This window comes from Oryza sativa, chromosome 1 (assembly GCF_034140825.1).
Source record: "Oryza sativa Japonica Group chromosome 1, ASM3414082v1".
Taxonomy (NCBI): domain Eukaryota; kingdom Viridiplantae; phylum Streptophyta; class Magnoliopsida; order Poales; family Poaceae; genus Oryza; species Oryza sativa.
Genome location: NC_089035.1, coordinates 9140610 through 9154150, shown reverse-complemented (window position 1 = coordinate 9154150; position 13541 = coordinate 9140610). Strand labels below are relative to the sequence as shown.

Genomic DNA, 13541 nt, shown 5'->3' with positions numbered 1-13541 from the left:
TCCAGTTCCTCGTAAGTTAATAACCATAATCCAGTTTATATAGGATTATGAAGAAAACCACATAGTACAATATAAAACAACGGAATCCCGAAATTACCGACGATATCCTTGTCAAGAGTGCCTTGATGAGATCTATCAGCGAGTTGGCTTCAAGTTCTCTGAATTGCTTCTGCTATTGTAGGTGTCTTGCGTTGAGATTTGATGATCAACACCCCTCAAGGAGGCTCTATTTATACCGCAAATCACCTTAATATCTAAGTATGACTCGTAGACAACGGACCCTTTACGATAGGTTAATATCATTATCTCCTTCGAATACAACTCTGACACCTTCTATTCATAGAGATTATTTCCTTAAAAGCTTAACAATTTCCTTAACTCAAAAGGATTGGTATACCGTATACATCTCATAACTCTTAGGATAAAGTTTATTACGGTTATACCTTATCCGTAACCTAAAAAATCATTTTTTTCAAAATTAAAAGTAATTAATACTCAATAAATAATATATTAATGATTCACCTCCTCTTACACATAGCTCCAGTCCCATATACACCACAACGTTCACATCGTCGTTCATTATATTTTCTTCGTCAAAAAACCATAAATTACTACTATGAATCTGGACGATTATTAAAAAATAAAAATACGTCCAGATTCTTTGGGTTGTTTTTTTTAAAGACTCGTCGTAGGTTGGTTGTATCATACAACTTCGCAACGGCAGATAGAGGGCCCGGGGGGCCACACCCCGCAAAGGCCGAGGCAGCATCGCTGCCGCGGCGAGGCGATAAATATGCAGCGAGATCGAGATACCGAGAGACCACCTCACCTGCTTCCTCTCTGTTTCTCTCTTCTTCTCCAACTCCACCTCGTCACTTCCAGACCAAGGGAGAAATTAAAAAAAATATATACAGTGAGAGATTTTTCTCTCTCCGGTACGAACCCCTGCCTCTCCCCTCCCTCCCTCCGTGTTCACCGCAAGATTTTAGTTTTTTCTTTTTTTTTTTTGTGTTCCCCTGCTCCGTTTGTTTGGTTTCTTCCTCGGCGGGGAACGCACGTAGAGTGCGTTCTTGGCGGCGAGATTGGTACTAGGTTGGTTGGTATACGTTTTCTCTCGCCTCCGATTTGATTTCAGGTTGTTCTTGTCGCTTTGGGGGGCGACGCTGACGCATTGCCATTAGACCACCACGCGCACGCACGCCTTGTGTTCGACGATTTACCCCCCTTGTTTCTTTAAAACAATGAACACGCGGCGGTTTGCTGGATTGCAGTTTGTGATTGATTCCTCGATGTGCCTCGGTTAATTGGTTCATTCATGGTTGATGCGGCTTCTGGCCACCACCTTAGTCTTCCATCATACGCGTCGGGATGGGCGGAGCAATTGCCATGTTTAGGCAGCCCCGCTGCAACAATGGCGGAGGGGAAAGCCGAGTAGGACGGGAGCCATTAAAAATAAATAATAATTGGTTTTTGTTCATGTCGTTCGGCTCTTTCTTTGGGGCTGGTTTGTGTGGACAGTGGAGGAGAACACTCCAGAGAGCCTGGAGACCACTCGCACATTCCAAGTCCTTGTCGACAAGGATCTCCAAATTCTGGTTCAGATTTGTGCACTAGTTAATTATGCTCCATGTTTATTGCCGGGAAACAAGCTGTAACTTATTAATAATTTATTTACGGTGGATATTCTTTCTTATTCTTATTCCTTTCATGCCCCTTTATGATCTCTGATGAATATGAGGATATCCTCTTTTATATTCTTTCCTACTTTTGCTTTCCCACTTTCTATAGGAAATTATTTGTTCGGTTCTCCCCTTTATTTTTGTCCGTGTTTACGGTTCCTTTATTTTTGTCTGTTTTTATGGTTGTTCGCTGGTAAGAGTAGTACTATGTGATGACTAACTAATTGCCTATCATTGCATTTCTAATCCGAGAGTGATGGTCACTAATTTATGCCGGCTTTCTGCCTTTTCAGACGTATGACTATTTGATCCTTTCCGTCTTTTGCTGATAAAATAAGTAATAAGAGAGAAAGGAAAAACTAAAACTTGTTTTTCACATGTCAATATGATTACTTTTCAGGAAGGAAGCTAAAATTTGGCTCCAAAAACATTTTCTGTTTACTCTTTATGTAAAGTAGTTAAGAGTGCCTTAAACAACCAAGCGGCTGTACAACCTTTTGACACACTCTCCCTTTTATCCTTGCAATTTTGCTTCAGGTCTGGAGCACAAATGGGCATCTTCAGTGGAGCGGGAGCACATCGCCCTAGCTGCCCGTCGGCCGCGAATTGCGCAAAATGGGCTCAAACCTACCTGAAGTACTGCCTTTGTAGCACGAGGGATGGCATGGCACTGACGCTTGGACTGTTAAGCGTCATCAGCTGGGGAGTTGCTGAGGTGCCACAGATCATAACTAATTACAAGCATAAGTCAACAGAAGGCCTTTCCCTTGCTTTTCTAATGACATGGATTGTTGGGTGAGCCATTTCATCACGTTCCTGATGTTTCTAGGAGACTTATACTACTAATATATAATATTTGTAGTTGACAGTTTTATGTGCAATGCAGTGCTTGATGTTCTCTTGTACTCTTATGCCATTACGCAGGGACTTTTTTAACCTTATTGGCTGCTTCTTGGAACCTGAGACGGTAAGATTATTTCCACAACTTCTTAATCATCTACAACAGTAGTTTGCCATGATAATATCCTATGACCACTTGTTTTTGCTCTGATTTGATGAACATCTAGTATTTCCTTTCAACAGTGTAGTGAGTTGGTCATTACAAACATGGGGGGAACAATTCACTAATCTTCTGAAATCATGCCTTCCTCCTCCAATTAGAGATACGGAGTTATTATACCTGAGTTGTATAATTTGTGAATACCACTAGATAAGGCATAATTACACCCCTATTGAAAGTGGCCATTTAGACAGGTGTTCCAATTCTAGCCCAGAAAAGGAGTTCCAGATAGATCATAAATCTATGGATGCCATCTATGGCAGATAAATCTGATTTTTGTTTGCTTATCGTGTGATATGTTAAACAGTTTTTGATGTGATGAAATTTACCCATGAGGTTATATTAAAACCTCTCTTCAAATCATCCTTATCTAATTATCTTGTTCTATATATATTGCAGCTGCCAACACAATTTTACATGGCTCTGGTAAGGTGCCAAATCAGGTTTCTGGATTTCTGCTGTTTAATTTCTTCTTGTGGTTGTTGACACCCAAAAACTTGCCATTTGGAATGCAGCTATACACCATCACAACTGTTATTCTCACTGGACAGACAGTATACTATAGCCACATATATCACCGTCTTAAAGCAAAAAAAGCCAGGGCAACAAGCAAGGTGACTGCATCAGATGTGGCATATTATTATGTTCTCATCTGCTTCTACATGGATATTTTAACATGCGATGCATTGCCACTTCAACCATCATATGCAAATTATACTACTGCCTTCATGTGTTCGTAAAGTGTACTATTTTCCTTTTCTGGGCAATACATCGACCCTTTAATTGCTTAGTCATTTTAGGCATATGTCTTCTGTATCATTATGTTATCCTTGATGAATCTGTTTAAGGTTGATTCAACCATAGGCCAGATTGACTTGAAATTGTCAGGCAGCTTTAACTTTTTCCATCTCTCCTAATTATATATATTCTGTTATTTGCAGCCTCAGAGGCATCAGCGTGCTGATGCTTCATTGAGAGAAAAGCTTTTGGGGCCCAAGGTTATTGGGGAAATCAGAAACAATAGCCACCTAGGTGCAACCGTCCCTATTCCAACAAGTTCTCCAATTACAGTTAATACAGAAATAGTACGGCAACGACATGGCCCAAGCAGCCTCAGTGAATACTACTACACGTAATTTCTTGAATCATAATGTTTCCTCGTATTTTCATCCTTGAAGTTACCATCCTTCGTTTGCTTGGATAAGAACTTAGAATATCGCTTTGTTTCATCCATATGGTACTTATAGGAGGACAATAGCTTGCTGATCAAGCATTATGGCAAAAATATGTAGAAATTCAGAAGCATTGAGGTGCCCGTTTTATTTTACAGGTCAGCAAGATCTCTCTCAAGCAGCCCAGTGCCAATGTCAGGCACATGGTCGGCTAATTATCATCAAACAAATTCTCCACCAGAAATAGATGACCAAAAGGAATCCTTGGTCAGTGAGTTTTCCCCAGCACAATATGCAGCATCTCCTTTAATAAAGAATTCTCTCTCAGTGGTAAGCTAAATCCTGCAATACCCTCTTAGTTATCTCATGAGGCTTGAATTAATAAAACATTTCGAAATTGAATTAAGGTACCATGGATGTCCCTTCTCTTGGGTATGAGTGTTTTGCATTTTTTAGTTGGAACAACCCATCAAGAGGTGCCAAATGGTATTGTCATACCTGTCGGGAGAAGGCTTTTACTGTTGGCGGTAAGCTCCAGCAGTACATCTATTTAGTATGATTTTTTTCATAATTGCAAGTTGCAACAGTGGTTGATACATTATAATCTTCTTTCATAGGATGACCATGCAGATTCATCTGTCAGCAATGGCAGTGGAAGTGGAATTGGAAGCTTCCTTGGTTGGGCTATGGCGGTAATCTATATGGGTGGACGACTTCCCCAGATCTGGTTAAATGTAATACTTCACAAATAGCCCAACGTTTTTTTCTTTCTTACTATATTGAGATTAGGAGAAATGTGTTCATGGCAATTTTGTGTGGCAACTGGTAAAAAGTGCATTTTGAGTTTTAAATCACACATATACTCTTACATATTTTTTCACTCTATTGTACTCATGGGAGAGTTCTGGAAACTTGGAAAGTAGAAAAAAAATTTGTATATTGAATAAATGAAACTTTGTCACTTGTATATTTTATTGTCACTTGTATATTTTATTTTTATTACCGGAAATACTTTTCTGGCACTAAATTATATGGCTATTTTGATTGATCTTAAAATGTTACTGCCCCCATTAAAAATATAATGCGTATTTTGTTTCATTAGGACAAAGCTTTGACCAATAATTGCTCTATTAGGATATCATTTATGCGATACAAAAGCATAGTCATAAGTAATGCTTTTGAATACATATCTACTAACGTCAAATTTGTGTCACAAAAGTTTTATCCTAATAGAGTAATTCTTTGTCAAAGCCTTTCCCTAACAAAGTAGAACACACCTTATACTTTTTGGATTTATTTTCTAGGCAATGAGCAGTGCAATTTTAATGATATGTCTGACATGTCTCTACTTTGCAGATGAAAAGAGGGAATGCTGAGGCAAGTTCATCGCCATTTTTACTGAGGAGACCGATTTCAATTTTCTATTCTTTATATTTGGTTAAGACAAATAGATCGCTTTGTTGCATCTACTCAACTAACTACTATTTTTGTTTGTTTGCAAATGTTTTCCCTTCTATTGTGTAACTCCTTTTGACTTCTAATTTCATTCAGGGACTCAATCCACTAATGTTTACTTTTGCATTAGTGGGAAATGTGACATACGTTGGAAGGTAATATATGAAGTTAACTTTATCTAGATTTAGTTATTATGACCTGTTGATTGCCCGTATAACATATATAAGGTGCACGCAATTTTAAAATGGACTTTTACTGTTATCACGTTTCTTGTTTTCCAATGCAGTATACTTGTGAAAAGCATGGATTGGTCAAAACTTAAGCCGAATCTACCGTGGCTTGTAGATGCTGGAGGATGTGTTTTGCTTGATACTTTTGTATCCTTTTGCAAGCTTTTTACTTTTAGAGCCAATACTTCCTACTTGCTTTATGTTCTTTCACTGAACCCGAAGGCAGGAATTTATGCACATCCTAGATCTGAACTCATATGTAACTGAGAAGGGTATGTCTGATGCTTAACAATTTTTCAAGATAAAATGACTGGTCCTTGGAATTTAACTAAAGACTATTGTGCACCATACTGCCATATCAGTTATTCTTTTTCGCAGTGCTTTAGATTCATCTGCATCTCTCTCCCTCCATACATGCATATATTCCAATAAAAAGTTGACTTGTTGCTTCCTTTGCATCTAGAGAACTGCATTATTCTGCATTGGATGTTCCTTTTTGGAAGGTCTATTGGAGTTTTGGGAGCTATTGTACCGTTTGTAGATACCCTTGACCATCTATCACAGATTATTCTTCAGTTTCTTTATTTCCATTATCGGAAGCGACACGTTCCTGATGAGCCTGACAGTGCTGATAAAGTTTAATGGATAGCAACTGAGAATATTATTACCTTCTTCGACATAACAGGTTTGCCTTGTTTTTTTTCGTTGTTTGTTCATTATGTGTTCTATGGTTTCTATGTGGGGGAAATCTTTAAGTATTCTATGTCGCTCTTGGATGTATCTTGTGGCCTTTTCTTAGTCATATATCAAATAATGATGTGCTACAATTTTTGCCCTTAAAACACTTTGATCCTGTAGGAGGCAACAGCCTGGTAGACTTCTTTTACCACATATTAAAACTTTTGCAAATAATTCAAATAGGATCCCTGTCACTGAAATAGGAATGCAAAGTCAATCTAGTTCTATTTATCTGATGTATTCGAACTGCCAACCTGTGAACTTGGCTACAGTCCACAGGGTTGACTCAGTTTTCTAGTCTCTGTTTATATAATACTTGCGAAGTGTGGTCTGCTCATTTTTAAGATTAAGAAGTCTGTGTAAAATGTAAACCACGTCTGTATCGATGAGAATCGGTTTTTCACCCACATTATCTTTGGTGTTGCTTTATACTCCCTCCCTTCCGTAGGAAGGCTTAACTTGTATTTTATTTAATGAGTATGTGGTGGAGAAAGAAAATCAAGAAAAATGTAGACTTTAACTCCTGTATGTATAAGAAACGGGTTCTTTAGTACCCCAAAAGCCAGGGTTATGTGCTGGTCAATTTAGAATTTAGAATTTCTGCTTTCTCATAATCAATATGGAACGGAGGGAGTAGCATGTAACATACCTCGGTATGAATGCACATTAATTTTCCATGCCAAGTTAATTTCATTTTGTAGCTATGGGCACTGTTCTGATGAAAATGTAAAAAAAAGAAGAAAAAAAGCATATGGCAGCTAACCGTTTTTTTATCCGTATTTCAGACCTGAAGGGAGGTGTTTCCTACGTTGAGCTCCATGAATTTGTGAAACGGCATTTTTGCGTCGGAGGCCGTCTTATACAGTCCGCATGCAGCTGTAGAGCCTACCACACGCTGTTTCATATGCGTCTTGCTCTGTGTCGTGGCAAAGCCATCTTCAGAACAGAGTGGGTGTCATATGGAGAAGCTATAGCTTATCGCAATTGTTTGGTGGTATCAAAGCGTGCCAAGTATCATATATGGTTTACCCTTTTTTTTTTTTGCATCATTCTCTCCTTTCCCCTTTCTCTGTTGTGGTGATAAGTAGTATTATTATTTGTCAGTTTTGAAGTGTGTAAAGATTATCTCGGTTTAACTGCTCGCCAGTTTTGAAATAGTATAAATATCCCAGTTTTCGGACGTGTTTGTGTTGTCTCCCTGATGATACGTGAGTTGTAAAAGTTTGAAGCCCCTTGAACTCTGAAAGTGCATCTAGGCCCCTAATAATTTTGATGATTGATTACAATGCGATTAGAGAGGACTAACACTTTTATTCAAGCAAATGTGAAGGTTGTTATGTCCTCGACATGTTGTAATGAGATGCATACTCCATGAATGCGACATCACGATGCAATGTGGCAATGATCAAATGGTATATTGTATCTTTTACCTTACATTGTGTCGTCGGAATGTCGTACTATTAAGAGGGAAACCACATGCATATTATTGGTAGAATACTAGTGCTCAAAATGCTTCATCTTTGTGTGAGTTGAAAAACCTAAGTCAAAATTTCAATCCCGAGTTGTTTCACTTGTCACAACACTTACACCGGGTTTCTTTGCAAGTTTTTCAACATCTCTTGAAGGTTTTGGACCATGTTATCTTTGTGTGAGTTGAAAAACCTAAGTCAAAATTTCAATCCCGAGTTGTTTCACTTGTCACAACACTTACACCGGGTTTCTTTGCAAGTTTTTCAACATCTCTTGAAGGTTTTGGACCATGTTTTATGTTGGGTTTGATAGCCCACGAAACTAGCTTTCCATAGAGTCCAAGATCTTCGAAATCGGAGTTTGGAGTAAAAAGTTATTGCAGTTTTACTTGAGCAACATCAGACTATCCAATTTGAAATCAGACTATCCGATGTATCGGACTATCCGATTTTTCACAGAACTTCACTCTCTGTCTTGATTTAAAAAAATCCTATCGGGTGAGTTTTTCTAAGTATCGGAGTATCCAATGTCGGATCAGATAGTCCGATAATATAGAGACTCCGAAATTTCATAGAACTTGAGTCTCTGTTTGAGGACGAAGTTTTTGCTTCTAAAATATCAGATACTCCGATTTAACATCAGATAGTGTCTCGGAAAATTCGAAATTTCATGGAACTTCGTTCTCTGTTTCTCGTTGCCTTGGAGGTTTAAAATATCGGACTATCCGATCTTGTATCGGACTATCCGACGTGGGCTGAAAGATTCCCCTCCAACGGCCACATTTTTGGGGGGTCTATAAATACCCCCCACCTAACCCTTTTCTAGGGTTACCCAACTCATTTCATTCTCATTCACTTTGGGTTGAGCTTGGTGCTAAGGTGCTTTGGATCTTTGAGCTCTCTCCCTCTCTCAAATCCCTTCTTGTTCTTTGTGTGGTGGATCTTGGTGGTTGTGGATTTGGTGTTTGAGGGCCTAGTGTGTGTTTCACTCGATCTTGAGCACTAGGGTTTGACCAAGAGTTGTGTGGTGTTTGTTACTCTTGGAGGTTGAGGACTCCTAGACGGCTAGGTGTCACTCCTGAGCCACCGATCTACGTGTGGTTGGCCGAGAGAAGTTTGTGAAGGCCGGATCTCGCCTCCGCAAGGAAAGAGATACCCCTTAGTGGAAGGAGGAGTGCTTAGTGCAACCTCTTGAGGAAAGGGTTAGCAAAGACCCGGCTCTTAGTGAGCTCCTCAACGGAGAGTAGAATCCCCTCAAGGATTTGAACTCCGGGAACAACTTCGTGAACTTCATCATTGGTAATCTCCCTTCATCCTCCTTTTAGCTTTGCTTAATTGTGTCGCTATAGATCTAGTCGCTGTTTGTGCTTTACTCTTGTTTGTGTGATAGATCTACTTGTTGTGCTTCATTGGTGGATCAGACAGTCTGATCCAACTTCAGACTATCTGATATTTTCGGATAGTCTGACTGTGGATCAGACTTTCCGACCTTATTTCAGTTTTAGCTTCCGCATAAAGTTTTAAATTAGCCTATTCACCCCTCTCTAGGCCTAATTGACCCTTTCAATTGGTATGAGAGCCTAATCTCGTAATTAGGCTTAATCGCTTGGAGAGATCATGTCGGGTCAAACGGGGAATGGCAAGGATGGTGATAAGGGAGGTACGTTTCCTTATGATTATCTCTCCACATCTATATCTTATGTGAGCACCTATAGCGGCAAAGCTCCGTACTTCAATGGTACGGACTATGCCGCTTCGAAACATAAGATGAAGATGCATTTGAAATCTATTAACCCTTTGATTTGGAGAATAGTCGAAAAAGGCTATGTTTTACAGAATCCCGAGGAACCCACCAAGGAGGACGATGAGAACGAGCACAAGAACGCTCAAGCCGCTAATGCAATTCTTAGCGCCTTGAGTGGAAGCGAGTTCAACCGTGTGGACGGCATTGAGAGTGCCAAAGTGATTTGGGACACGCTTCGGAATTTGCATGAAGGCACGGATAGTGTTCGCGAGTCCAAGGTGGAGATTCTCAAGGGGCAATTTGAGCGGTTTGTGATGTTGGATGGTGAGAGCCCAAGCGACATGTATGATTGATTGAGCAAGATCGTTAATGAGATCAAGGGACTTGGCTCCAAGGACATGACCGATGAGGTTGTGGTCAAGAAGATGGTTCGAGCAATCACTCCAAGGAACTCTACCTTGGTGACCATCATTCGTGAGCGTCCGGACTATAAGACTCTCACACCTCATGACTTGCTCGGACGTATCCTTGCCCATAACATGCTCGAGCAAGAGTCCAAGGAGGTCATCCAATACATCAACCAAACCTCAACCACAAGCATCAAGAAGGAAGACTTGGCATTGAAGGCGAAGGAAGAAGAAGAAGAGAGTCGCAAGAGCAAGAGCAAGGCGGAGATCGATGATGAAGAGATGGCTCTCTTCGTCAAGAAGTTCGGCAAGTTCATGAAGCAAAGCGGCTTCTTCAAGGGAAGTTCGTCCAAGCATTCCTCCAACAAGTCAAGTGGAAGACGCTCCGCAAGGGTGTGCTATGTGTGCAAAGAGCCCGGGCACTTCATTACGGATTGCCCCCACATCAAGGATTGCCTCCACTTCAAGGAAGACAAGAAGAAGCTTGAGAAGAAGGAGAAGCACAAGCATAGCAAGCATGATCGCTATGGCCAAGCTCACCTTGGGATGATCTTCGGCTCCGACTCCGAGTCAAGCTCAAGTGATGAAGAAGGAGTTGCCACGTTCGCCGTCAAGCCTTCATCACCACCGAGACTCTTCAACTACTCAAGTGATGAGGATGCTCCCATTTGCCTCATGGCAAAGGAGCCTAAGGTACCCTCTCCCCTCAAGTCATTTAATGTTGATCTTGTTAGTGATTTGGAGGAAGATGTTGAGGATGAGGTTATGGATGACGAGTTGTTCAAATCCATAGCCAAGGAATCCATACCACACTTGAGTGAGTTGCTTAGGAGAATTGAGAATCAATATGCAACTCTTGAGAGGCAAGAGGAATTGCTCATTCGTGAGAAAGAGCGGTCTCATGAACTCAAGAGTGAACTTGCTAAGGAGAGAGAGAAAAATGAGGCTTTGGTACGGCTTTACAAGCAAACCAAAGAGTCTCATGCTAATCTTGAGGTGGCGAACGCTCAACTTCAAGAGAGAGTGGATGACTTGGACAAAGCTTACCTCTCTCTTGAAGAGAAGTTCGAAACCTTAAAGAATAGTGTCTCTTTCCCTAGCGAGGCATCGTGCTCCAAAATTGTCCCAAGCAATGAACCATGTGTGAGGTGCAAAGATATTGATATTGAAACTTGTGCTACTAACTCTACTTCTTTGAGTGCTTTGCAAAAGCAAAACGAGAAGCTTATGGGACTCCTTCATAATGGCTTACTTAAGTGCCATATGGGTAGTAAGGCCCTAAAGGAGTACCTAGGCTATCAAAGGGACAACTTCAACCATGAAGGTCTTGGGTATGTTCCTCCACCTAAAGGAAGGGTGGACAAGAGTGTGATGATCAAGAAGCCCCAATGTCTTAGCAACTTTGTTAAGGCCAAATGTATCCTTCCTAATGATAATGCTTCTCATTGTTTTGATGCATCTTATGTTCTTAGGAAGAACGCTAGTGGTCGCGTTGTTGCTAAGTATGTTGGCCCAAGGGGTAAAAATATTTCTATCAAGAGAGTGCTTTGGGTGCCTAAGGCACTTGTTACTAACATGAGAGGACCCAAGCAAGTATGGGTACCTAAAACTAGAAATTGATCTCTTGTAGGAATATGTCTCCGGTGGAAGAAGTTGGGTGATTGATAGTGGTTGTACTAATCATATGACCGGAGAAGAATCAATGTTTTCATCTCTTGATCCAAATGGCACTTCTCAAGAGAACATCATCTTTGGGGACGATGGAAAGGGAAAGGTAATTGGATTGGGTAAGATTGCAATTTCAAATGACCTTTCCATTTCCAACGCCCTCTTGGTAAAATCTCTAAATTACAATCTATTGTCCGTTTCTCAATTATGTTCCATGGGATTCAATTGTCTTTTTACCGATGTTGATGTGACCATATTTAGAAGGGATGATTTCTCGGTAGTCTTTAAGGGTGTTCTCAAGGGAAAGTTTTATCTTGTGGATTTTTCCTCAACTAAAGCCAAACATGACACATGCTTAGTGGCTAAGTCCAACATGGGATGGCTTTGGCATCGGAGGCTAGCCCATGTTGGTATGAGGAATCTTCACAAACTTCTAAAGCACGACACATCCTTGGACTAACAAATATTCAATTTGAGAAAGATAGGGTGTGTAGTGCATGTCAAGCCGGGAAACAAATTGGAGCACATCACCCAGTCAAGAACGTAATGACTACTACAAGACCGTTGGAGCTTCTTCACATGGACCTCTTCGGGCCAATTGCTTATCTAAGCATTGGAGGTAACAAATATGGTCTTGTTATTGTTGATGACTTTTCATGCTTCACGTGGGTGTTCTTCTTGCATGACAAGAGTGAGACACAAGCCATCTTCAAGAAGTTTGCAAGAAGAGCCCAAAACGAGTTCGACCTCAAGATCAAGAACATTCGAAGCGACAACGTCAAGGAATTCAAGAACACGTGCATCGAGAGTTTCCTTGATGAAGAAGGCATCAAGCATGAGTTCTCGGCTCCATACTCACCTCAACAAAATGGAGTAGCCGAGAGGAAGAATCGGACTCTCATCGAGATTGCGAGGACAATGTTGGACGAATACAAGACATCGGACCGCTTTTGGGCCGAAGCCGTCAACACCGTATGTCACGACATCAACCGCCTCTATCTTCACCGCCTTCTTAAGAAGACTCCCTATGAGCTTCTTACCGGTAACAAACCAAATGTCTCTTACTTTCGTGTTTTCGGTAGTAAGTGCTACATTCTTAATAAGAAGGCTAGATCCTCAAAGTTTGCTCCTAAAGTGGATGGGGGGTTCTTGCTTGGATATGGGTCAAATGAGTGCGCATACCGCGTTTTCAACAAAACCTCCGGTATTGTTGAGATCGCGCCTGATGTGACATTTGACGAAACTAACGGCTCTCAAGTAGAGCAAGTTGACTCACATGTGTTAGGTGAAGAGGAGGACCCTAGAGAAGCAATCAAAAGGTTGGCTCTTGGAGACGTACGTCCTAGGGAGCCACAACAAGGGGCCTCTTCCTCAACACAAGTGGAGCCACCTACATCGACCCAAGCCAATGATCCCTCTACTTCAAGCTTGGATCAAGGTGAAGAAGGCGAGCAAGTGCCACCCTCTTCAATAAATCTAGCTCACCCAAGAATCCACCAAAGTATCCAACGAGATCACCCCACCGACAACATCTTAGGAGACATCAACAAGGGAGTATCCACTCGTTCTCATATTGCAAATTTTTGTGAGCATTACTCGTTTGTGTCTTCTCTTGAACCTCTAAGGGTGGAAGAAGCTCTTAATGATCCGGATTGGGTGATGGCGATGCAAGAGGAGTTGAACAATTTCACCAGGAATGAAGTGTGGACTTTGGTGGAGCGATCTCGGCAAAATGTGATTGGCACAAAGTGGATCTTTCGCAACAAGCAAGACGAGGCCGGGGTCGTGATAAGGAACAAAGCGAGGTTAGTGGCGCAAGGGTTCACCCAAATCGAAGGATTAGATTTCGGTGAAACTTTTGCGCCGGTAGCTAGACTTGAGTCAATTCGCATATTGCTTACTTTTGCTACTAACCTCAA

General features: G+C 41.0%; 1 protein-coding gene across 3 annotated transcripts; it reads left to right on the top strand.

The window, feature by feature from the left end:
* The first annotated feature begins 822 nt into the window (after nt 1-822).
* On the top strand, nt 823-7514 carry LOC4324377 (vacuolar lysine transporter YPQ1). Of its 3 annotated transcripts, none has more exons than XM_015766243.3 (14): nt 823-935; nt 2217-2474; nt 2604-2646; nt 3139-3165; nt 3255-3353; nt 3681-3871; nt 4070-4241; nt 4319-4438; nt 4529-4645; nt 5268-5288; nt 5463-5521; nt 5653-5743; nt 6161-6281; nt 7120-7514. In XM_015766243.3, the coding sequence occupies exons 2-13, from the start codon at nt 2230-2232 to the stop codon at nt 6236-6238; spliced, it is 1263 nt and encodes a 420-aa protein (XP_015621729.1). In that variant the 5' UTR covers nt 823-935; nt 2217-2229; the 3' UTR covers nt 6239-6281; nt 7120-7514. The 3 variants fall into 3 exon arrangements, with proteins under 3 accessions (XP_015621729.1, XP_025880360.1, XP_066167591.1); XM_026024575.2 differs by having other exon boundaries at nt 2566-2646; XM_066311494.1 differs by lacking the exon at nt 823-935 and adding an exon at nt 955-1092.
* The last annotated feature ends 6027 nt before the right edge of the window (nt 7515-13541 follow it).

Coding starts and splice junctions, on each gene's coding strand:
- LOC4324377 (XM_015766243.3), top strand. CDS start 2,230: ATGGGCATCTTCAGTGGAGCGGGAGCACATCGCCCTAGCTGCCCGTCG. Junction 2,647..3,138: donor GCTTCTTGGAACCTGAGACG/GTAAGATTATTT, acceptor TATATATTGCAG/CTGCCAACACAATTTTACAT. Junction 4,646..5,267: donor TTCCCCAGATCTGGTTAAAT/GTAATACTTCAC, acceptor TCTACTTTGCAG/ATGAAAAGAGGGAATGCTGA.